This window comes from Lampetra fluviatilis, chromosome 16 (assembly GCF_964198595.1).
Source record: "Lampetra fluviatilis chromosome 16, kcLamFluv1.1, whole genome shotgun sequence".
In the NCBI taxonomy this organism is placed as follows: Eukaryota; Metazoa; Chordata; class Hyperoartia; order Petromyzontiformes; family Petromyzontidae; genus Lampetra; species Lampetra fluviatilis.
The window spans coordinates 6,241,395-6,268,120 of record NC_136290.1 but is presented as its reverse complement, the minus strand read 5'-3'; the positions used below and the strand labels follow the sequence as shown (position 1 = coordinate 6,268,120).

Below are 26,726 nucleotides of genomic sequence, written 5' to 3'. Positions count from 1 at the left end.
GGTGCTCATCTCTCTCTCTCTGACAGCTCTGAGCCAATGCCAGCAATTCGACATTCCTTTGGCAGAAGTTCAGTTTATTCATAGGACGACCATTCCCGTCTTCACAAAGGACAACACCGCCGTTGACAAAAGCGACGCGGTAGGCGGCACGGGTGGTACATCCGAAAATCACCGAGTTAACCCGTACGTAGCACATGGGTCGCATCACGTTGGCCTCGGGACAGCAATCCTCCAGACAAGTCGCGTGGCCTTCACGTGCATCTGGCGGTATTAATCTGCTCAGGATTAGAACTCGCTCCCTTTCCGACTGCAAGTGGAGCGCTCTCTCAAAGCACACAGCGGTTGGGTGATTTAAAACACTGCCCAGAGCTCAATCCGTCACAGTGCACAGCGTGGGCCTGGGCTCTACACAATGACAGGACCCAACCGACCCACGCGATAGGCATGGACGTTTTCCATAGGGATGTGATCCATAGGAAGCATCTGTGCGATTCAGGATGTGCACGTGCGTGTGAATGTTATCTGTGCGTGTGCGCGTGTGGGAACGTGGCAGTGGTTCATTCACTGCCCTGCGAAACTGGAGACCTGGGTTCTACGTCCAGTCATGCTCAATATCAGTGGGAAAACAGCACGTAAACCTATCCTGCTCCTCCCCTCGAAGTTGACTCAAACGAGGGGTGTGTAAACATCAGTGCTGAAAACAAAGGTGCGGGCCACACCACCTCCTGCGTCACGCTAGCCTGCACAGGTGCGTGCCAACGGCATTTGCCCCCAAGGGCTCTGCTTGTGCGAGAATAATGTCTTAGGTCGAGGAAAAGTGTTAACCAATTTTGCACTGTGCTTCCAAGCAGCCCAGATTCAATCCCCGATGATGAAATATAACACCGGTAGCGACTCGTGTCCATACTTGATCAGAGCCTTCTCCAAGCAGACTCGACCTAAAATTACCACCTCGGCATTGGTGAGACAAAGGCGAATGAGCATCGTTTCTTTGCCACCACGGGCCATCGTGTGCCGTGCCAACCTTCATGGGTGTTCGCTTCAACTATGGCCTGCTGTGGTCTACAAGGGTGAATGGGGGGGGGCTTGTCATTGTGGGTGTGTTAGGTGCACTTTACCCCAGCACTACAACTACGATGGCATGTGGCTGCTGCTATCGTTGACAATGCGAATGTATGAATGTGCGAATGAGTGGACGTGCAATGTGCGTGTCTGTGGGGAGCGGTGGTGTAGCGGTGAGCGCGGTGCGCTATGAACCTGGCGACCCGGGTTCGATTCCCGCTCACGGCCAACACCAGTGACGATTATCTGAACCGGTCCTGGGCCTCCCCTAGGTCGACTCGGCCTCAAATAAGTACCTGGAGCGATGTGTAAACATCGCCACTAGGGAGACAAAGGCGGCCTAGCGTGGTGTTGGTCACCCACACCCTCGTGTGCCATGCCGGCCTTTAATCGGTGCTCGTTAACAGCACTTTCCCCTACAGTCTGTTAAGGCTATACTGGGGATCTTTGTCTTTGTGTGTGTGCGCGTGTGTGTTTTTGTAGAATATGCCAAGAATTTGGCGCCACTTCCCCTCGCATGAGCACACGCATGAATAGAGAGCGTGTAAAAAAACTAAAAACCAACATGGTCCTGTGGAGGCGAGCCAGCAAGCAAAATGTCGAATGTTTTCGCTTCGCCACGTAGTTCTGCAGGACTGAGCAAGGCTGACTCGGTTAGACAAACTGCTGGATTACGAACTAGCGGCCACAGTACGAGGCTGGGAGCTGGACTTTCACCGCCGCGGTGCAATTTGTGGAATTTACAGTTCGTCTTGCTCGTGCGAAATCTTCAAATGGGGGGGGAGGCAGTGGCTGAGAATCTTGGCTGCAATTATTATTGATCCCACATGCGGGTTGAGAGAAAACATCCGCATGCATGCATGTACGTACGTAGAATTTTTTTCGTGCCGTACGTCGCCAACCGTACTAAATCGGAGGTGCGGGTGAGTACAGCTAAACACAAAAATCAGTTCTAAAGAAATTCGTTTTCAATCTACATCTAAAAGTGTGGAGCTCCAGTGCTTCATATATTAGGAAGCCACATTCGGAGTGGGGATAGCTCAAGCCGCTATGCAGACTGCCCCGTTGACTTGCGGTACCCGCTTCCCACCAGGACTAATGGAGATGCACTCACTGTAGATTGATCCCAGCAAGGTCCATCAACGCCACCTCCTAGTTGCAGGATTACAGGGGCGCACGGCAGCAATCCGTGCGTGTAGCAGGATGGAATGATCTCGAAGAGAGCTCCGTCGGTTATAATTTAACCCGGGACCAGCCTTGCAAATGAGAGGTGGTTCTGAGGCAGTGGTGGAAATTTCGTATTCTCATGGTCGTGGGCAGTCCATTCCCAGGTTAGCCTCTGTAGAATTTCCGACACATTTGTTGTTACTTGTTTTATCACGCGTGGAGGGGATGAAGGTGATATGCTCCGTCAATTCCCATCAGAGATTTGAATTCAAGAAACCTTCCGATTCCGAGCGAAGCGTTCGAGGAAAGGAGGGATTGTTAAACGGCGACCGGTAAACCGGTAACCGCTTTCAGAATCGATTACCGGTTGCGAAAGTCGTAGACCAATCATCTATTCCAGTGGAATTTTAGACCGCATTGATTGGCGTCGTGCGCAAACGAACAAACCGCACGGCAGCCCGAGTATACGGGCCCTCGAGTCTCAGTTAAAAAATAAAGATGCAGCCCTTGCTCGCTCACGCCACTGTTTGCGGAAGAACCTCCACTACAGGAAGCGGAGGGGATATTTGGTCTACTCCTCCACGCTGACCATTAACAAGGTAAACGTTATGTTTTTTACCGCGAGACGTTTCTACACTTTCCTTCTTCCTCTTCATTTGTACGACTGCTGATGTAGATGCGGAGCAACGACGAGGATTTCACATTCAGGTGGTCAAGCCACATAACCGCGTCAGGAGCAGCGGACGCGTATCGTCGCCGTGATGTCTCCCTTCGTATTTGTGGATCGGGCATTGCATCGTTAAATGTAGTACATCTGTTCTCAATGACTCATCACACATTGGAGAATTTTCCATTTGTGTATCAGGTAGCTGCATCTGCCATGGTTTGTGCGGACGTGGTTTAGGTTGAACCATGAGCTTCATGGAAGATCAAAACAAGGAATCTTCTGCGTTGGGTCTTTAAAACCAGTCGCCGGTTCTGCTTTCAACGGTTTTACTTAACTTGACTCCTCTGTTTGTCGTGGTCAAATCTTGTAATCAAAATTTCGTCCACTTCTCGTTGTCCAATCAATTCCACATTTTGCACACGTACTCAGATCCGGTGACAATGAATGCCTGGATCAAAATCGGCATCAATTAAATAAATTAATTCGCTACTTTAAAGCAATTTACATTTTGTATGGACGCATTATTATTTATATATATATATATATCTTTGTGTAGGTAAAAAACGTCGCGGTCCCTAAACTCTCGAATCGCCTCGCCCAAGAAGCAGGCGCCACGTGTCTCAGGCATGCCTGCTCCGAGTGAACGAGTTCCGAAGTAATCAATTGTAAGCGTTGATGTGGGAGCAGGCGCCGCATCATTGACGTACTTCTTGACCGTGAGTTAAACGAAGCTGTTAATAAAACCGTTGTTTAAAAAAAAAAACGTTTTAAAGGAGTTTATTTAGCAGCGTATTTTATTCCGTTACAAGTGATGCAAAGAAAAAAGATTTTAACAACAAATGGCAAATATTTTCGTTTCCACCAAACAAGAATAGGAGCCGTAAGTAAATAAACACACTTATCAACGATGACTTTGAACTTGGGTTATGGACTTTAAAAGCTGGGCTTTCGAGTGGCGCACTATGACCAGAGTCCTGATCATGGATATAGCAGCTACGCATAACTGCGTCCAAAGGGCACAGCGAGTCTCCAAAGCTCTCTCATCTACATTAATACCATATGACTAGTTGGCCTGCGGCTACATCTGCCACATTGTGGTGGCGAGATGTTAACTTCCTTGCCTGGTATACAGGAGGTTGTGGGTTCAATCCCAAACCTGACGCCTGTATATTTGGAGTTTGTTCTCGTCATGGTCACGTGTATTTCTATCCCGGTCCTCCGGTTTTTTCCTCCACATTTAGTAACATGCGTTTAGAGTATTAATTGTGATAAATATCCACATGATAAAGCTACTTCTCGTTGAGCTATCTATCATTCGTGGCCAGGACGCTATATAGCTCAGTGGGTCTAACCTTTGTGTGAAATAAAAATAAAGTTTAAAGTGGCACTAAAGCTATGCTCTCCTGCTACAGTTGTTCGATCATTCTATCCGTTTTACTTTAATCAACAGAGAAGTTAAACCTCTATTGGCTCCTTCCTCTTTAGGCCCCATCCCTTCCTCCAGACAGACAGGGGAGTGGGGGCTGGCTCTGGTCGTAGTGGAGGGTTGTGGAAGAGGCGGGGGGGGGGAAGTGTGTGCACTGCAGGAGGTAGTGGATGGGGACAAGTGGGGGTAGGAGGTGGGGTGGCTTAACGACGACCAACATGGCACTTAGAGCAGCAACAGAGGATCATACAGCCAAGTTAATTATTCATTTACATAGACAAAATGCCCGTGGATGTGGCCAATCCCATTCAATCTCATAAGCAAAGCAGGTTTGAGCCCGAATATTGCTATGGCGGGTGACCACATGCACACTTGGTTGTCGCACGCAGCTTGCCGGGGCTACGTTGTGGTCAGCAGAGGATGGTGCAGTCAAATCCATTGTTCAATCAATCCGAGATTGAGGACGTGCCATATTCAGAAAAAAAGCTGAGATCAAAGGGTGGATCGCAGGGGGAAAAAAAATGAAACGGAAGGGAAAATACATTTTTCTAGTCTGGTCTTAAAAGCACCGACTGTCATGGCTGACCGGACTTCATTTGTAGGTCCATACCGCGTGCGATTGCAGTTTTCGTGGTGGTACGTACGAGTAAATGACATTGCTCAGGTAGGTTTGTTGATCGTTTGTCTTCTTTGCTATAAAAGAGAGCACTGCAGCCGTGAACTCAATTGTTTTCTACCAATGGTAACCGGGTGCAACTCCTGCAAACATTTTTGAAGAACTCGCAAGAGGTGGGGCTAGTCAAACAACTCCGGCGTGAAAGGTGTTTTTGGAGACGTTTGCCAAGGTGATCGATTCACTCCGTACAACAGAGAGTTGAAAGTCAAGACGAGTCAATTCGACTACAAGCGATTGTATGCGACATCCGTATCTACTGATGTGATGTAAAGCTTAGGTGTGGTAAGTGCAAGACTGGATGAACTCACCGACATTCGGTTCAAAAGGTTAGATGTTTGTCGTAATACCCATTAACTTGAGATTGCTAGTTTTTATGTAACTGCCCCACCACGACAACGGAAACTAAACTAAAACCATTTTTATTTTACCAGGTAAGGCCCACCGAGCTATGCAGCTCTTTCTCAGGAACGACCTAGCCAGAATAAATAGCTGAACGAAGTGGCTTATCGCGTGTAAATTTATAAGTCAAATATTCTACACGCATGTTTCTAAATGTGGAGGGAAAAACTGGAGGACCATGAGAAAAATCCACACGACCACGGGGAGAGAGACACATACAGACTCCAAATATGTATACAGGCATCAGGGTCAGGATAGAACCCACGAACTCCTGCAAACCAGGCGAGGGGAATTAACATCTCGCCATCCAAGCATCTATACGATCAACACCAACCTATTCCCTTATATCCTTGGCTGATGAAGGTGGGGTTTGCCATCTTGACAGGGTTGCCATTGAAATAGTTTTTCTCAGCTCAACAGATCGTACCACAAAATAAAACGAATGATTGACTAACAAGAGTTAAACATTGCTGGCAAACACACATTATGTAACAAAGTACACCTCCGTGCAGTTCCACGTGGCAATTATCGTTAAGGGATAACCCGCAAACGAAAGCCAATGCCGAATTAAGCCAGGGATTTTCTCACCGATCAAGCCCATTAAACTAAAGCCGCCACAAAGCGTGGCTAGGTGACGAGGCTTAGCTCGCCGCATTGGTATCTGCAACTGTCGACACAACACATTTCCATTTGCTAAAGCTTGCAGCGTTGGGACACGTTGCTTTCAAGTAAAGTCAATTATTTTAATTGTCGTCATTATATACGGCCAGTATCTAGGCGGTGGCAATGTGGTTCTAGAGTATGACTCGCAATCAGAAGGTTGGGAGTTCAAATCCGAAGTCAGGGAACCACTCAAGCCAACATCCACGAAGGTTAATACAAGAAGTACTTAATGGGTGTGTCAACAACCGTTGTCCAATGGAGAGATTGGACGCTTCCACATGAATGTAGATTTTTCCACCACTAGTTCTGGGAAACCAAAAGCGAGTGCTTGTTTGAGTGGTGAGACACATCGAACTGAATTACAGAGTAGCCAGAAAATTGAATGCAATATTGTTCGGCCAATTAGATACCTAGGAGCAAGTATTTATTAAACAATGCTCAAGGTATCTTTGTGCCTTTGCATCGCATATTTTAAACCATGTTGCTGTACATCGTTTACCATGTACAGAAATTAGCACTGTTGGCTCCCCAAGTCCTCACCACGGATCCAACTTTACAAACTTAATTAAAAAAAAATTTGAAACGCATTCGATTTCACCAAACCCAGCACCGTCTACGGAGATCGGTGGACAATGAAGCCCCCGGGTGTCTTGTGACGAGCCAGCACTGAGAATTTTGTAAACCCAGCTCCGGGTCATTTACGACCCATCATCATTTTGGCGGCTTAGGTTTAAGGTAGCTATTCCTGTACCCGCCATTCCAGTAGGACCAACATGACCTTGGCAATTCATCCACATATCCCATCTCCTCCTGCCCAAGTTTCCAAATAAGGTAGCAGGGCTTATTCTCTGGTGGGACAGAGAATATATTCAGTTAGTCACCTCTGTAAAAAGACAAATTGAAACAATGCAAGGTCATATTCTTTGGGTCTTTTGGTAAAGTCACGTAGATAGGTTAAAAGAAAATAACAAAAATAACAAAAAAACTACAACATTTCGATCGCAACACAAGCGCTTTTTCTTCCCGATGACGAACGCTCGCGTTGCGATCGAAACGTCGTAGTTTTTTGTTATTTTATTATTTTCTTTTAACCTATGTGACTTTACCGAAATACCCAAAGAATATGAATTCCTGCAGTCACGAAAGCTTTAAGTCAAGATTAAATGCAAGGTCACTTTAATTCACGAATAGATGTTTTTGTCCTTGTCCAAAACACAGAGTATGAATCTACTAAATCTAGCGGTACGAGTTTTAACTAGAAATAATCAGTACTCGCACGATTCGATGCATACATATAAGGAAGCATAAGACTCGCATCAATGAATTCATCAATCGTTGCACAACTGCAGGGAACCTGGTGCCAACACAATGGTACACCGATTACAAGTTGTTGGAGCGGACAGATAGTTTTTTAAGGACTTGGCTCTCAACCCATGGACGTGATTTTAATCATCCGAGCCAACGATGGTTTAAGAATGTAAAAAGCCACTCAACCGGATCATCCACAATTCTGTCTGCTCAAGCGAGAATTGGACGGCACTCGCTTCCGTTGGCAAGCCTGATGCTGGTGGTAGAAACTGCTCAAATTTGGCACAGGGGGCCAGTCACACCACTGGATGACTCTTGTGGCTTCACTTGAAGTGGTACTCGTTTTAGTTACCATTTTACAATTTTTATTTTACCAGGTAAGCCCCATTGAGTTACACAACTCTCTTTCAGAAGCGACCTTGCCACAAATGATAGCTCAACGAAGTGGCTTATCACGTGGAAATTCAGATCAGCCAAATACTCCAAACGCATGTCGATTCTAAAGGAGGGAAAAAACCGCAGGACCCGAAGAAAAAAAAACGAACACGTGGAAAGACATGCAAACTCCAAATATACAGACGTCAAGGTCGGGATAGGTTGTTGTATTGTACTTATATGCCCCCCCACATCTATACTCTCCATCGTCAGTAAAGGGCACCGAGAGCTACGTGGTGAAGTATGGTCAAGTCGCCCCCAAAACCCGCACGGCATGGGGAGGCCCTCGCCCAGCAGTGGACTGACAAAGGGCTGTAGACATACATGCACACAGACTTACTGTGCAGACTGTAGGAGGCAGTGCTGTTACCAAGCACCTTTTACAGACTTGATGGCCCACAAGGTGTGGCCAAGGACCATACCCAGCGCCCACCGTTGTCCTACGCTATACCAGAAACGTGTTTAAGGCAGAGGCAATTTAATGGAAAGCCATGGGCAGATTCAGGTGCCACTTGCCATTACTGTATCAATGATCAGGAATTTAACCCAGGTTGTTGATTTATTGAGCAGTGTGTAAATTACTGCGCTGGCACCACCACCACAAGACAACAATCCCACTTCCCTTATAACCTTAACAGACTATTGGGGCAAGTGCTGTGAGCGAGCACCTATGAAGGCCGGCACGGCACACGTAGAGGGTGGGTGGCCAACACCACAGCCGGCCGCCTTTGTCTCCCTAGTGGTGATGTTTACACCTTGCAGCGGGTACTAATTTGAGGCCGAGTCAATCTAGGGACGGCCCAGAACCAGCTCACACACACGCCGAGAACAGCGATTCATCCAATAATCCCCTGCATTTAACACACAGCTGCTACAGATCATTTACTTTCTTCTTGCTAATTATGTTTACATTTTTGAGCTCGACTTCACTGTTTGTTTTCAAGGGAAATGCACTTTCGACTCAAACACCTACCCACATGTCGACGGCCAATGCTTTCGGTGCAAATTCCCACAGCAAATGTTCTGCTGAAAACCTAATTGTTTCAACGCGCAGGGAAACGGCACCAAATTTCAAAACTAATTTTCAGTAGGGCCTTGCCAAATAGTGGTTGACGTTCAGAATCAGAATCTTTATTTATATTTGGAGGAATCCGGTGAGCTATAACATCTCTTGTTCACAGATGTCCAGGTGTATACTGTGTCTAATCCCAACTAAGTAATTAGTAGAGGTTTTTTTTCTCCATCATAGCGTTGTTTTGGCCACTACCAGTTACCAATGTGTGTTTTAGCATCTCCGAGAGGAAACCGGAAAATCCGGAGGAAACACAGGACATACAAACTCCACAGATTAGAAGAAGCCCAAGCCAGGCATCGAACCCAGGTTCACTTTTTGCTGGCGAGGCACAAGTGTTATGACTGCACCACCTAACCGTATAAAGTTGCCATTTTATAAGAATGTGTGTAATATTTAACTTTGCACGCCAAGGCGTGCTAAAAAGCTGGCCCAAGAACAAATGTAAACATTGCTCCGTCAATGGGACACACTGCAGCCCATTGCTTGCACAGACATTTGCATAGCAATGAACCAGGGGAACAATATATGGTTGGTTACTAGGTCAGTTTATGTGCTGCTACACCTCAATGGGTTTCCCCAACAATTTAAATACAAATGGATTTATATACTCGTTAACTTTTATTTTTTATTTTTTCCTACGTGACTTTACCGAAAAAAACCTAAGAGTACGAATCCTTGCAGTCATGAAAGCTTCAAATCTAGAATACTATATTCTTGGTTATTTCGGGTAAAGTCACGTAGATAGAAAACTAAAATATAAATTTAAAGCAAAAAACCCACGACGTTTCGATCGCAACACAAGCGGCCTTCGTCAGGTGGAGAGAAACCCTGAAGAAGGCCGCTGTGTTGCGATCGAAACGTCGTGGGTTTTTTTGCTTTTAATTTTGAATTTAGATCTTTGCTTTCTACATGACTTTACCGAAAGAACCAAGGAAATGAATTCCTGCAGTCACGAAAGTTTTAAGTCAAGATTTATAGACTGTACAAGAGTTGGACTCCAGCCGCTCTCAGACCACGTTGGTCAAGGCGTGTATTTGTTTTGTTTACCATACTTCACCATTCTGGTCAGAACGGAGTGGAGCGCAGGACTCTATCAAATAGCACTTGTCACGGACGTTAGCCGTGGTTGGAAAATAGAATTTCGGTCTGTGGGTTAATAACGCAATAAGCACTGCGATAAGCACTACCATCGCTCCAGCCCAGTTTTTTATATAGGCACACGTACAACTTGTTTGTTAACCTATGCCAGACATCCTGGGTCTTGAGACTAATTTTCAAGGTGATGCGACCGATCCCTTGTGGAGCATGGAAAAGCAACCTCGAATAAGCCAGAGTCCCCAGAGAAAAGCCACACGTGGGAGGAGGGGAACACACTCAAACCCGTATATACATGGCTCAAAAACCTACTTGCTGTACTGCCTACTATAGGCGTCTTCTTGCCTGGGAGGCAGGTATCCATCGGATACGATGGCCACCATCGTACCCACATTCAAATCTGTTCCAATATAAGATTATAATCCAACTTGCTGCACTGCTCCGGCAGGTACTTCGCAAACCTGGGGGCTCAATCTCTACACGATCCACAAACCCCATCTCGTAGACGCATTACAGATGTGGGTCAAAAACCCACGCGGTTGCGAATCCTGCCAACCGCTAAACACAACCAGGGTGCATCGGGTGTCAGCAACTGCTGACAGCGTGTGATCCGAAATAAAATTAGTGCCCTTTAAAATAACGTATTGGGCAAACATCCCGATTTGGCCCTTGCCTAACAAGGGCTCAGAATGAGATATCGAACATTTAAAATATTAATTAAGGGCCAGCGTGACTCACTGCTTAAAACCGATCTCTTATCAATTTCAAATTACGTTTTCTCCATCGCGTGGGATGTTCACAGACCATCGGTCGTGTGCCACCGTGCATCGGTTTGTGTTTTGAGCATCCTTTTCCTCCACTGCCCCCATCGTCTGGCACTGCCTTCACCTCAACGATCTACGCTGGCAACCGGGCATCACGGTGGTGAGATGTTAACTCTCTTGCCTGGTATGCAGGAGGTCGTGGGTTCAACCCCAACCCTGACACCTGTATATTTTGAGTTTGCATGTTCTCCCCATGATCGTGTGGATTTGTCTCCGGGTCTTCCGGTTTTTCACTCCACATTTTAGAAGCATGCGTTTAGAGTATTTGGCTGCTATAAATGTCCACGTGATAAGCCACTTTGTTGAGCTATCATTTGTAGCCAGGTCGCTTCTGAAAAAAGAGCTGTATAGCTCGGTGGGCCTTACCTAGTAAAAACATTTTTTGTTCAGCTTCAAATCCATGTTGAACATGTTCATTTTTCCTTCTGCCAATAACGGACTGCATCTGCCAATTAATTAACTATGCCCCCCAGCTTCTGTCAAGTGTCTCTCGATGCAGTCACATTTAAATGTAATGTGTGTAAAAAATGGAAATATCCCCCGTATAGCCTTAACGGACTGTTTGGGTCGAGTGCTGTTAGCGAGTGGCACTTTTGAAGGCCGGGGGCACACCGCACGGGGGGGGGGGGGGGGGGTGTGGGCAACACCACAAATATGTACACACTGCACCAGGTACTCATTTGATACCGAGTCCACCTAAGGGAGACCCAGCATCACCACTCTCCACTTAACACATACACACATTGTAATATTACATCGCAGGGTTGAGAAATGGCGGCTTGGGGAGGGGCCTTCATCCAGAAATGAATTGACCATGGCTTGAGGATTGTATTGTAGGGCGATACTCATCACCACAGGCAGCCCCCAGCCAGTGGTGAACTTTCCACATTGTTGTGCCAGGGGGCAGTCCACTGCCGACCCCCACACAAAGTTGTACTGCGTTTAGCCACCCCCTGGGAGTCATGGTCGGCACAGCAGACCCCAGTTTGGGAATTGAACCCACGGTGGCACCCGGTCACAGATGACCATAAATACATGTAGATGTTCACAGACGGCATGTGTTAAAGCGTGACTGGATGTACGATACAAACATAAATGTATACAACATTTTTCTCGTGTGACGTTGACAAAAAATAATAATTTTACGGCGGGCTTATCAAGGAGGAAATGAAAGTACGCAGATGAAGAAGAGGCTCAAAAAAAAAAAGAGGACAGAGAAATTGACGCAGACATGTGTACTTACTTGGAAAGTGACACTTGTTGGGCTACTGTTGTTGGAACCATCATCGTGGCACATCTATTGACAAAGGGGTGAAACAAAGGTTGAAATTGTTTATGAACGCAGGGAACAAAAATAACAAAAACACACACGTAGAAAAACGAACAAAACAAAGATGCAAACATGACACAGGAAACGAAACTTGAGGTGGCAGATGTCTTTCGGGAAATTCCGTCACGGAATATGTGAGATGGCATCTACTACTGTGTGTGGTGCCTGTGGGATCAAATCAACCGGATATGTTGCCCCATCTCGTCAGCCTCTCGGAAACCCAAGCCAAGGGCCCAAAGCCTGGAATAGCGCTTGAATGGGCAGCCGCCACGCATAAAGTAACTGCGCTATCAATGGCTGCGGCTGCTACGCTAGATTGTGAGCAGAGCGCAGGGAGCGTCAGAATCCACTGCGCTGTACCACACTCCCATTTCACCGACCGACACTGACCAGGCATGGCGAAGTATGGACAATTAACCTCGACAAAACGCATGGCGTGGGAGGGGGGCCTCATCCAGCAGTGTATTGATAAAAGAACAGTACAGCTACACGCAAGAATGGTCCTCGGACTCGCCAACCCACCATTGTTAAAAGAGAATGAAAAGGTAAATTATATTATCTGTAAATTATCAACACAATGACCCCTAGCTGGCACAGAATCATTAAGAGAACAGCCCCACTGCCGATGCTATTGGCGCCTTTAACACACCCTATTACCGGTTGGGTCCTGGAGCATAGTAACTAACTCCTAGTCGGAAGGTCATAAGTTCAAATCCTGGTCGAGGCCAAATCAACCAAATCACTTTTCAGGGGTGCGTAAAATACGCATCACAACTTTTAGCGAAGCCGGGGAGTGGTTCGTCCTGACGAGACGCGGCCTCCACCACAGGAATTCACGTCGGTCACGGTTCGCCCACCAGAGATAGGCAAGAGCACCGCACGTTGAAATGTTACAGACGCAAACGAGCGCAGTGCAAAAAGGGCACGTGCGTTGGACGGTCAATTGTGTAACGAGCAGTAAAAAGGTCATTTAAAAATATGGACCAAAGGGGGCTTCAGAGGAGGAGGTGCTGGGGACACATCTAATTGTGCCGATGCAGACAAAAAAATTAAAGGGGGCGAAAAAAAACACGCGGGCAATTAACGCTGCAGCGAGTCTGATCCCTGTGCTAGTGTGGCTCAAAGGTCACTCGCTGGCGCATCTGAGCCACGCCAGCAAAGCGGGGGGGGCTCTCACAGTACGGGGGTAGTTTTACTATCTGCAGAGGAGCCGAAACCACACCATGCTATGCTGGTCTCGCAGGCGTTGGAAGCTGGCTTGGGGCCAAGTCGGGCCACGGGGCGAGGATTCAACATTGCCTGCGACACGAGTGGCACGGCTCAGCTTCCGCAGTGGAAAAATCAAACAGAGGCGCTGGACTGGCTCATCACAGCCGGCAGCGTGGCTCGTTTACACGGTGGGGACAACAGGTAAAAGGTGACCCCCATGTCCAAGCCAATTTGGGGCAGGTGCTCAAACCTTGTGGGTGGATCTGAGCCACTGAATAAAACTCCACATCCATAAAATGACCCCCACAAGGTAGTGCTTATTCTATCAACCACGAAGTGATGATGGGCAGTGTCACTGCTTAAGACCGTCCCAAATGTGAGTTGAGCTTTCCAGGGCAGTCAAACGTAGTCAAATACGAATGACGTAAAACGTTTCCAATTCGACCGAACGTGAACTGTGTGTAAGTGCATTTAACAACGGACAACTTTTGGGGAAGATGATGCCAACAACAACAAAAAGTGAACAGATGAAAATAAAACAAAAAGAGAACATAAGATTTTAAAAAACAGCACGAAGAAATCACGTTCACAAAAACAGAACAAAGGACACGGCTGTAGAAAGGGTAGCGATGCATGCTGATAAATCGACAAGGTAAGACACCGACGTGGGTTAAAAAAAAAAAACTTTATTGCGTGTGATGTGGCCACGGACAGCCCAACACGTGGTCGATCTTTGCTTTAGTCACAAAACCACCTGCGCGATAAGCACCGCCACCGTTCATGCTCTCGACACATTCCCGCGTATCGTTTACCTTTGCCTTCGTAAGACACGGCCCGCTCGCACGCCAAACGGGCACCCCTTCCGCTGCCAACACGACAACCCACTCACCTTCTCAAGCAGGACACCGTGTCGTTTCGGGCCGGGACGTGCCCCTTGATAATTAACTTGTCGTTTTGATTTTATTATATCGATTTACCGATGAAAGTCATTCGTCTCCACATTCGTGCGCTCTAAAAAAATTACTTTGAAAATATCTGACCAGGTGGTGACATGGTTGGGAGCGTTTGCTTTGTAATGCTGAGGTTGAGAGCTCCGGTCAGTGGTTGACCTGGTCTACATCAGCGGTTCAGCGGTTGCCCGATAGACATACCGCTTTTTGCCATTGAAAAAGTGGAATTTCCACCACTGGCTCATGGCTTTCAAACAGTTAAGAGCATTGTCCGATTGCGTGAGAGAGCAGCAAGTACATTTTGTCTGGGCACACCTGTATTCCAGTGCTATGGATACAGTTTGTGTGAATAACACCGATCGTCTTGGACGCGAGACTCAAAACCGTTGGGCTATGAGGTTATGATAACATAGCGCTTACATCAGTGTCGGATACAGATGTGCAAATTACACTTCAAAGATTTGCTCATATGAAATACAAGAGTGATGGCTTCGAAACCAAACCATTGCTTCCCCAATACGGGACAGTTTTTTTTCTCTCGTCTCTGTGGAAAGTGTGGAAGCCTCTTCTATCATTAAAAACAGAGGAATCAAGTTCAATAAAACCGTTGAAATAGACAGAAGTTGTGGGTATTTAGAGCCGGTCTATTCACACAAGCGGCAGATGCCGCAGCTATTTACACAACACGAGGGAACTTCGCAGGGATGTGAGCAGGGCGACCCAAACAAAGTCTCTGAACCCCGGCCGACCCTTCCACGAATCAAGACAAGGGAGCCGCTTTCAAACCGATAGATGTTTCAGATTGATCTTACCACAACCAACGCCAGATCGAGCCGATAGCTACAATGGTGGTGGGGGGGGGCGGTCTCTAACGACTCTGGCCAGTCTCGGCTGGAGAAATCCAGGCTCAGCCAGAGCCTGCGGACCGCTCGGGCTGAGAACGAGTAGTGCGAGCTTGAAACGAAAAATAGCAAAAAAATATATATTTAAGAAAGCACTTTGACCTACTGATAAACGCTGGCAAAAAAAAATGCAGAAGTCAAATGAACGTTTGCCAACTTGGTGAGCACACCATTAGCGGTGCTCAGGTGAGATTGTTTTTAACAACCACTGCTATCGCCACACGGTGTTGTAATAGTGTTAATAAACAAGCTAGAGCCACCGGCAGCGCGTGAGTGTTATAGTGAGACAATGTGTGGCATTGCAATGACAGTCGAGGGGACGTTAAAGCTATGAACAGCTAATATCGCATGACATCAAGTCATTGCCACCCGTTAATGATTGCAATAACTTTAACCATTAATTACAATATAACTTACAGCCTATGTCAACCTATTGCTGAATGAAAGCCTCTCCAGGCCATCAGTGATGGGGGGGGGGTGTTTGACCATACCTCACCGTACTGGGGAGTTGTCTGCTGGCAAAGGGGAAGAAGGCAGGACCAGTTCAGATAACCACTCATGACTGGGTCCGTAGCGTGGGGTGCTATGTGTGAACTCGCAAATGAAAAGGGACCTCCTGAAGGCGAGTCTTGAGACTCGGCAAGGCTTTCCTGGATAATTCTCAGTTACTAAAAACGTAACTATTTCTTATTTTACCTGGTAAGGCCCACGGAGCTAAAAAGCTCTTTTTCACAAGCGACCCGGTCTTATATGTTAACTTATCATGCGAAAATGTACATCAGCCAAATACTCTAAACGCACGTCGATTCTAAATGTGGAGGAGAAAAACCACAGGAACCGAAGAAAAATCCACTCTAACACGGAGAGGACATGCAAACTCCAAATATCCAGGTTTCAGGCAACGGGATCGAACCCACAACCTCCTGTACACCAGGCGACGTAGTCTCCTCTGCCCCGATGACACACATGGGGGCGGTGCTCGCCTCAATCGGTGGTGCCCACCGAGCGAGTGGCGTGGATTCTACGCCCCTCATGGCGGTTGCTAACCGGCCAACCGGAATCCCTTCTGCGAATCGATTGCCGGCTCCGATAGTCAAGAATCGGTAATCATTTCAAAGTGGAATTTTAGTCGAAAGGAGGTGGGGGCACATACTTGCACTTTCTCCCCACCACGCGTGATCCTCTGATCGGCAAACTGTGGTGGTACCCATTCGTACTGCCGCGTGGAGAGAATTAGAAGGGGGAATTTAAGAACTTTGCTCCATTTGTTTTAACTCACCGCAACAGATGTAATTGAACCGGCGATCTTGTATGTCGAATGTGCTCACCATCACACCACGGTAGCTCCCTTAAATCCTCGATTAAGGAGGTTGAAGTGCTATGTCTGTGTTGCTAAAAATTCCAATCTTCGCTGCAATCCAGTAACCAATTTCTTCTTCATGTAATTCAAGCGGTTACCGGTAATGCAAAAATAAGGATTCTACTCGCTAAAATCCAACGTCAGTCTCTCCATCGGACGACCCCACTGCTGACATCCCCACAAATTGGCACTTATTTTATGCACCTTGGCCACTAATCAGGATTCACACTTGTATCCTTCCAATTGACAGTCGGATGTTCTAACCAGTGCTGACACCCGGCCGCATACAAAATAATAATAGTCTAGATTTACTGTGTGTAAGTGGGGGGGGGGGGGGGAACCCAACCTTTGGTACAGGCTGTGAATCAGCGAGCGATCGAACCCAGCATTCAAACGAAAGGGCTTCACGCACCACGAGGTTAGGCAGATGACATCAAACAAAAATTAGGTGCTTCGAAATAAAGCCACGTAAAAAAAAAGAATCGCCGGTTCAAGTGAGAGAGGGGGGTTGTGTTCATCTCCGCAGGCGACTTTGGGCAAGTGGTAGAAATTCCACACGTCTATGGCAGGGGCCAATCTGAATATATTAGTACTGCCAGCACAGCTGACTTTCTAAAAAGTTGAACTAATTTATTACAATTAACCATGGGATGATGGGTTGAGATTTTAACTTACCATATTCTAAGTCGAGCTTTAGCCACAGCGGGCATTTTGAACGATGATCGTAATTAGATCATAAGGAATAAACCATGAACCAGTGATAAATTCAGTGACAATGTCATCATACACTTGGTGGCACTGTGGTGAGAGCTGGACTCAAAATCAGAAGGATGAAAGTTCATATCACAGACATGGGTCAAATCGGTTAAACTAATTTTATTTTACCAGGTAAGACCCACTGAGCTTTGTAGCTCTTTTTCAGAAGCGACCTGGCCACAAATTCTAGCTCAATGAAGTGGCTTATCACGTGGAAATGTATAGCAGCCAAAAACTCTAAATGCATGTTCTAAATGTGGAGGGAAAAACCAGAGGACCCGGAGCAAAACCTCCTCGACCACGGGAATAACACGCAAACTTCAAATACACAGGCGTCAAGGGTCGGGATCAAAACCACGACCTCGTCCTGTATACCAGGCGAGGTAGTTGACATCTCACCACCACGGAGTTAATCATCTTGCCATCTATCGGAGGCCAGGAAAATAAGTAGTGCTCCTTAGTTGGGAATATGACCATGGTCAACTTCCGGAAACATTGGTTTTATCGTGGAAATGTGAACTTGGTAGCGTCGTAAAATTTCGATTTAAAGCTTATCGTGTAAATGTGAACTTTGTAACGTCGTAAAACTTCGATTTAAAGCTTTCGTGACTGCAGGGATTCTTATTCTTGGTTCTTTCGGTAAAGTCACATAGAAGGGAAATAATAAAATAATAAAAATAAAACAATACAATTTTCTAAAATATATTTTGCTGTGGTTTTCATACCCGATGATGATTGCTTGTGTTGCAATCGAAACGTCGTGAGAATGTTATTGTTCTATTTTTATTATTTTTTTTATTTCCCTTGATAACGTCGGTTCAGGGGCCAACACTAGTCAGGAGCAATGCACCATTGCTAATTGCGCAGGAAGACGCTGTGCGTCTTGCTTGGAGCTAGTCCGCAGAGCCACGACAGCGACATCGCCAAGGGGCGTTGTGTGCACGTTCCTGTAATTTTCGTGGAATATCCAGGGGGTACAGAGGGCAGCCTTCTCTGTTTGAGAAGCGCCCTGGCAACGGGGCAATTCGTGAGGTCACGCATTTCCATCACGCTGTGCCACAAAACAACATTCCTGCCATTCCGTTGCCAATGTATCATAGCCATCCATCCAGCCGCCATTCATTTACGCAGCCTGCTGTGAAATTATTTACACCCAGAAGAATAAAAAAAAATTGTGGGCCAGGGTTGACAGGATTTTTCCACAGGGACTTTGACCTCCACCCCCCCCTTCCTTGCCGCGGTGCTGGTGGCAGTAGTGGTAGATGGTGTAACAAAACAAAACACGTGTTATGTGTTCAAACACAAAAAGTAAGTCCACACGGAGTGATCGTCGAGTTGAAGTGCCGATTCTATTCTGCGCCGGCATAGCGTGTCGGCGTCACAAAATGTTTTGACGCCTCCAACTGGGGAAATGTTTGTTTATAGATTGTTTTTTTCTCTCCCCTAATTCACGAAATGAAACAAGCTCACGCTTGCATGACCGAATGAGCGGGCGTGCCAGAATTGAAACAATGCGGCCAGTTATCGTTGCTCGCAGTTCATATGAGAAACAAACTGCATAACTGCATTATGAGACAAACAACCCCTCTAGGGGATCCTGTGACTTCCAGTGCAACATGAATGGCACGAGTGTTCCTTCTCAAGGCCACAGCAATGCTCTTTCTCAGCTGTGTTCTTGTTTCAGGCCGAGCCACCCTGGCGGAAGCCCATTCTACATTGTCTTTTTTGGAGGATTTTTTTTCTGATGATGATCAAGATTAAGGAGGTATCGATGATGATGGTGATGATATCTACAATGAACCTATGTGACGCAATCTCCAATAAGAATTCAAAACTTTGCGGTGCTGTTGATGGTGGCAATGATGCTTCAGGTGTCAATGGTGATGAAGATAAGAGTTTTAAGATGATGGTTGATGAATGACGCTTGTGGAGATGATGATGCTGCTGCTGCTATGAGACATTCAACAAAATTACAAAACTGTCCACTGCACACAGGATGATGATGCTGCAGATGAAGATGAAAACAATGATTTTGACAACTGCAAATGCTACGATTAAATAAACGCCCTAATCAAACGATTTGTTCACTTCACACAACAGGTGACAATGAGGATGATGGTGAAGAAAATCCCAGTAACGACAAATATAAAGAATGACCCAAACACACGCACCGATTCTAACATTGTTTATTCCCAACCCTAACCCCTCACCTCCTGCACCCTTCATGCTCCATGCGTTCATGCGTCCATGCGTCCATGTCCCGTATCAGAAAGGCAAACAAAACTCATCACCTGGACAAACGATCGCCCAGGGCTTTTATAGTTGATGTTTTCCAAACAACTTTATCCCGATTGTGCTATGGGGGCACTGTGTAATGAGACGCAGTATCTATTCGGATTCCTCGCCAGTGGAACCCTTCGTGTTAAGAGAATGACGGCCTGTGGAAGTGGATGCCACAGAGCTACCCCTCTGCCAACCCCTTCAAGTGCAGGGCAGCACTTTCAGACCCGCTCCGCCACATGAGAGCAATGATCGTTGAACGAGAGTCAAACGCAAGGAGTTTGTTTTATTCTGAGAGTCGGAATTTAGCCAAAGCGCAGAACCAATTTCAAAGTGATGGCTTTGTTTATTTTGTGTGTGCGCATTCAGTGGTGACCAGGCTGAGACCATCCAATCAGTACACTTGTGAACCAGGCTCAAATCACAGGAGGCCGAAAGCTGGATTCCAACGCAGCATCTCAACGGCCGTCTGGAATGCTCCTCCTTCCGATATTAGGAAGCCACTGCATGAATGAAAACTCATTACCTTTAGTACTGCTTTGTGTTTTTGTTGATTGTCCTCCCACCTCCGATTAGCACGGTTGGCTATGTATGGTGCGAAAGAAGTTCAACACACACACACATAGCCAAGTGTCGTACCCGGCCCTCCCACCCCGCCACCTCCCCACCCCTCACCTGTAGGATGGCGCCGTAGAGACGCAGCAGCACCTGGCGTGGCTCCTCGTGAACGCTCTCCACGTCGTCCGGAAGGGCGCACAGGTACAGCCGGTTGCTGAGGCCGCCGCTGCCGACGAGAGGAGACGACACACGGGTTCGAGTCAAGATGTGGGGGTTGGCGGTGGCCGCGTGTGTGCGTGCGCGCGTGCTGCACCCATCCCGGGTCCCATTGCAGGGGGTTGAAAAAAACCTGCGGCTCTTTAAGGACTGCTTCGTGACCGTTATTTATCAAGCACCACCGTCTCGTACTCATGTGCATTGCGGCTCTTGAAATACCGAGTTTTATTTTTTTACAGAATTTGAAGAAAATAAAATGTCTCTCGTTGTTATTTTGGTCTATTGCCACCTCGACAATAAACCAGGACTGATTATCTGAAAAAAACTTGATGAATAGCGAAAGAGGGGATAACAACATGTAAATTATGTATCGTCCAGAGCAGTATATTGTTACGCAAGTGACGACAAAAAAAAACGGACTTTCAATGTTGAATGTCCTTGGACGTATTTCCCAGAATGGACACCTCTCAGAGAAGACCCCATCACCCACTCACCCACAGACTCTTTATCTACGTTTTTATTCTCCAAAATGTTTTTTCTAATTTTACAGGCATGTTGAACTTTTTTCACACCGTACGTAGCCAACCGTGCTAAACGGAGGTGCGGCAGTCGTTGCAAGGGGAGGTTTTCCTGCAGAATTCTTGCAACGGGAGGTGCGCACACCCAGTGCGAGGAGACGATTAAGGGCACAGAACCGCTTCCAAAGCCTCTTCAATAGCTCCCCTCCCCCCGTACCTATGGCATGCCTTCAGACCCCCAGAGTACGCATGTCGGAGGTCCAACGCAGAGTGAGCTGTATTAAACGTTAAAAACGTTACTTTGTATGTTTTTTTTTCAGGTGTGCAGTGCTAAATCTCGAGAACCTGGTTTAATGTGAAGATGGCTGAAAGCAGGACTTCGGCCACTCCATCAGGTGTTGCTGCTAGGTAAAGCCAAGCCAAGAGTGAAAAACTCTGTGCAAACAGCAATCACTGCTGATGATAGACGATTAGACAAAGGTGGTGCTTGCTTTAAATTGATAAAAACGCGACCCATTCATAAACGGTCCACCTCACTGCAGGAAGCAAACTCGCGGCACATTTGTTTGTGTGTGTTTATATATAAACGGGCCGAGTTCTCGTAGTTCCGCAAGCATCGCATGACCCCGGCCAGATCTGCCAGGCCTGTCCGTGCAGTGCTGTGTGGGCGTTTTCACTCCGCACCCCCCGCCCCCCCACCGTGTTCCCTCCTCCTCCAACCTCCCCAAGCAAAAGTTTTGTTTTCATCACTGCGGCCAATAGCGGCGAGGGAGGTCCTCCACCCCGCTACCCCCACTGCCCCGTAGAAGCAGCAGCAGCAGCACGTGTTGCTCTCTGCTGGTAAACAGACCTCACGTGGCCGCCCCAGCAGCCTGCTGGGGCGGCCACGTGGGAGAGAGGCCGGTCCCAATTGGGCAGCCGCTTCTTACCAGAGCCAGCCCCCCAGCTACCCGGGTCTGCATGTAGTCTGTGATGAAGTGCAAGTACACATGGGGAGCGGTTAGTGCAAGTGGTTAGCGCACTGCGCAACGAACCCGGCGACCCGAGTTTAAATCCCGCTCACAGCCAATATCAGTGACGATTATCTGAACCGGGTCTGGGCCTACCCTAGGTCAACTCAGCATCAAATGAGTACCTGGTGTGTAAAAACATCGCCACTCGGGAGACAAAGGCGGACGGACGGGCGTGGTGCTGACTACTAGGGCTGAACGATTTGGGGGAATCTAATTGCAATTTTTCGGACAGATATTGCGATTACATTTTTTAAAGTCAAGCTTCAGTTCAATATTCAGTGTAATAGATTTAAAACATGTGATGGAGCATTACCACATGATACCATCAAAATATGAACTACTCTATATATTCTAATGCAAGGATGAGAACTTAAAAGATATGAATTACTTCCAACATGTATTAGCCAACCGTGTTAATTGCAGAGGTGCGGTGTTGCAAAGAGCATGTGACATCATTCACAAGCACCAGCATGTTTTTTTAATCTCATCGTTATTATCAATCGTGGTCAATCCACTGCTGGATGAAGGCCTCCTCAAGCCACTGCCACCTTGCACGATGCAATAATCCATCCAGCGCACGAACAGATTTCATTGCTCCATCTCCCGTTCTCTCCAGATTAGAGGACACACTTTCACACTTTCCTGCCCTGTATTTTAAAGCAAACTGTGGGGGGTGGCATACTATAACTCTGTTTTTCTGTCCCTGATCAGAGTCAAATAAATGTGGCAACAGGTTGCAGTCAGTTTAACACTAAAGCAGTGAACTATTTGTCTCTTGTCAACGTGACACTTTTTTGCTGATTGGCCGTGTCGGGTGGTGGAGGGTTACGACACATTTATAAATAACGCGATTTAACCCAAACACGTTATGAGGTTGCACAGTGCTTTTATCTTGCAACACATTGCACACACCTAACGACCGTAAATGAAATCATTAAAATGGGACCGTGCACAAATCTGTTTCAATGCACGTGCTTACCAACTTGCAACGATGCTTATTTTCCATCTAACCGAATGTCCCACGCATGCTCGAATACTGTGGCCTCTTAACCGTTAAATTAAGGACATTGCATTCGTATGCACGCGTGCCCTTTGGACAGCCTGCGCACATTAACTCGGCTTGTGATATTTAGCTGCGATTTGGTGCATTGTGGATTTAACGGCGCCCCGAGTGTGGCTGGAGGGGTCACGTGAGCGTATTACAAAGCATGAAAAGAAAAACATTGGCGCCTATGCGTGCGAGATTAGTTAGAATCGATTAATAACGTCACGCATCATTGCACCCCAATGAAAACACAAACGCCAAGCCATGGATATAAATACCGCGTAGTATTTTGCTACTAAATACAAGTTGACCGTTTACAAATGGAAGCAGAATTTGATAGGCACTCGACACAGCAAGCCACCACCTCGTGCCAGACGGTTTGAATGTCGGGGTCTAAGTTACATGAACTGCAGTGACACGAGAGCTAAAAGAGTTGGCCACTCTGAACGGGCATCAAGACTGATGAGCTCCACATGGCACTTTTTAGGGCAAATGGAGTCGTAAAAAATGGAAAAACCCACGTTAAAAAAAATAGCGCTAAGAGTACAAATTTGAGGAGCCGGACAGTTTCCTCATATTGAGAAAAATAAAGTTTTGCTTCGTCAAGGTGCCTAGCAGAAAAAAATATCACTGTGCAATTAAAAATAACAAATAAAAATAACCAGAAGTCAGAGCTAATAACGCCCCCACCCCACCTCTGTAGAATACTCTTAATATTTAGCAAAATATTGTCCGAAATTCAATGCTTGTTACTAAAAACTAAACGAAACTTTTTATTTTACCAGCTCAAGCCCACCGAGCTATACTGTAGCTCTTTTTCAGATGCAACCCAACCACAAATGAGAGCTCGACGAAGTGACTTGCAGGAAGAACATGCAAATTCAAAATATACAAACGTCAGGGGCGGGATCGAACCCACGACATCCTGCATACCAGGCGAGGGCAGCTAACATTTGTGACGAACGGGGATGCAGCACAGTCTGCACTTGGAGTCCATATTTCTATTTGTGCCCCAGTCCTGAGACCTTAGGTCCCTCAGGTGGATGAACGCTTGTGAATGAGGAATCCCAAAAGAGCCAGTGTTTTTGCCCAAGCAAGCAAAAAATCATCGGCTCTGCCAATATAAAATTTCTATTCAAGTAAAAATCGTTTTCGTCTTTAAAATTTTTATTTTGGCCATATCTGAGCAAGCGATGGAAATGACAGCATTGCCGTTGTAGGTGCCAGGCAGAGGAGGCGGCATAGTGGTTTTGTGTAGTTGACCGCTCACGTGAGTGACGCGAGAATTCTAAACCGATCCTTGCACCCCCCCGCCACTCCCCTCCACCAAGCCGTACTGATCATCAGCATGGCGAATGGTCACACAACCCTCCACGAGCGAGGTACGCTTTGAGAGGGCTTCATCCAACAATACATTGACAAGAGGCTACGTATGCTGAACTTCTTTCGCACCGTACGTAGTCAATCGTGCTAAACCGGAGGTGCGGGGAAGGACAACAAGCTAAACACAAAGGAGACGTGAAGCTGGATTGAGATGCTCACGAAATCGCGGTTTGTGTTTCAATGGACGTGACGATGTCATACGACCGAGGGATATGAACATGATTTAATAATGATAAAAATATATTGGCAAGTGCTGGTCTCGCCGTAAGATGGCCGTCGTTGTTGACTTCCTAAAAGTGGCGTTTCGTTATTACCGTATTCTGTGGAATTTATAAGACTCTCTGGAAAACAGGACAAAGCCTACATTTGTACCCGTTGTCAATAGGGTTATACAAATCTGGTCACACTAACACTACGAAACATTTTTTTTAATTCTACCATGTAAGCCCACTGAGCTGTATAGCTCTTTTTTACAAGCAACCTAGCCTCAATTAAGAGGCTTTTATCATGTGAAAATTTATAGCAGCCAAATACTATAAATTACACGTTTCTAAAAAAGGTGGAGGGGGAAACCGGAGGACCCGGAGAAAATCCACATGAGCACGGGGATAGAAACAGGCAAACTCCAAATAAAAAATAGGTGTCAGGGTCAGGATCGAATCCACGACCTCCTGTAGGACTAGACGAGGAAGTTAACATCTCGCCACCGTGGCACACACATACATTACAAAACTACCAGATCTTATCCTGCTAGTTATACAGTGACTTTTGCCTGCATTATAAACGTCATAAAACCATTTTGGTTGCAAGTCAAAAGTCAAAACGTCTCCCTGCTCCAAAGAGTAATCTTCATCTCCATCGACGGAGTCAAAACTCCACATTAGGAACCAATCTCTCCATTGAAACAACCGCTGTTAACTTCCCGTAGAGCAGTGCTCCCACGAACGCGATCTCACAGGAAGGAGAGGCCATCAACCATGGACCGGGACAGGATATTGCCATTTCGAGTTGAGTGTTCTCACAAAAGCAGCTTGAGAGCACCTTCGGATCAAGTGCAAGCTCTCGGAGCACCTGCATTCAATCCTGAGGCTCAGCTGGACATTAACCGGGGGACAATGCCATTGTCCAGAATTAGCAGCTAACCGCAGACCCCGAAAATAACGACCTGGATTGAACCGCGTCAGAATACCGCATGACAGACGCGGTTATCCCCGACTCCGATGGACAATTAAGAATAGCCCAAGGCGCGACTGCAGTCACCAATATGAAACCATGGTGTAAACAGCATCACCACTGTTCACCAGGTCACTCCTTAAGCCGTCCACTGGGGCTCAATCGAGATAAACATACAAGAGCAGTGTTCTTCATCGCAAGGCCCGCGGCCACTTGCGGCCGCTGGTGGCCTTTAGTGCGGTCCCCGACAATGCAAAAATGTGAAAACACCCCCCATCGTGCTGTAAAAGCCAATGGTTTCAAATGTGTGGCAGCCCTCACATTGATGATGTCTTATCGACAAAAGTGGGCCCCCCCCCCCTCTGAAAATTAGTGAAGAACACCGAATTAGACTGCGGATCAACTCCCCGTCAAAGGAATGAAGATGACCACAGCACCGGCGTGTACTGGGGATTCTCCACGGTAGAACGTTGAGGCTTTCGTGAAAAGGGGCAGTGGCCAGTGCCATTGACCCGACGCCGGGCGACGTAACAGGCTCAGGGGAGATCAGGGGACAAACGCGTGGGTGTGTGGAAATTTACCGACAGTCACGGCGCGCGTGCCTAACCCTGCGCACGGCAGCTGTAGCTGCCCAAAGCCTACCGTTTGGAGCGGCCTCCCACTGCTCGTGTCTGTGGTTATGACAGAAGGCTTTCAAATGTGGACAACATCACTCGCACAATCGCGTATTCTAATAATCTAGGCTGCACGGCAGTGTGGTGGTCAACACGCTTGCCATCGAGTCAATTTGCATTGGGGAGGGGGGGGGTGACGGTTGCAATCCCACAAGTGGATATTAAGGACCGCCCACCCCCTCCCCTGTGCATAAAAAAATTGGAAAGCGCAAGCCAATGTGTGCCGCTCTCGTGCTTTAACATTCATTTCTGGGATCCCAATGCAATGTGGGCAACAAGATGATTCAGCCGTGCAACCCACCCACACATGGTTTAGACCAGAATTGCCACAGACCGGCACAGTCAAGTCAACCCATCAGCCTATGGGGGCCCTTCCGGAGCGGTGGTTTCCGAGCAGCATTTGTTAAAACGGGCAAACCCTCCTGTTTTGACTTTCTGCGTGCCATCAGCAAGGGGTCGGGTTGAGGTTATAGACACGATACCTCCACAAACACCGTGGATTGTTCAGTGCGGTGCAGCAATGGTAAACGGAAGTTTACTACGAGTCTCAGAGCCTTGTTGG

General features: G+C 47.0%; 1 protein-coding gene across 5 annotated transcripts in view; it reads right to left on the bottom strand.

Moving 5' to 3' along the window:
• Positions 1–26,726, bottom strand: part of LOC144936484 (choline kinase alpha-like) — a 66,349-nt gene that overhangs the window by 22,369 nt on the left and 17,254 nt on the right. For 3 of the 5 annotated variants that reach the window (XM_078863581.1, XM_078863580.1, XM_078863583.1), the window contains 2 exons: positions 20,260–20,368; positions 12,041–12,094 (listed from right to left, as the gene is read on the bottom strand). In XM_078863581.1, the coding sequence (XP_078719707.1) occupies positions 12,041–12,094; positions 20,260–20,368 (163 nt within the window). The remainder of the gene's footprint in view (positions 1–12,040; positions 12,095–20,259; positions 20,369–26,726) is intronic. The other 2 variants (XM_078863582.1, XM_078863584.1) reach the window with 1 other exon arrangement.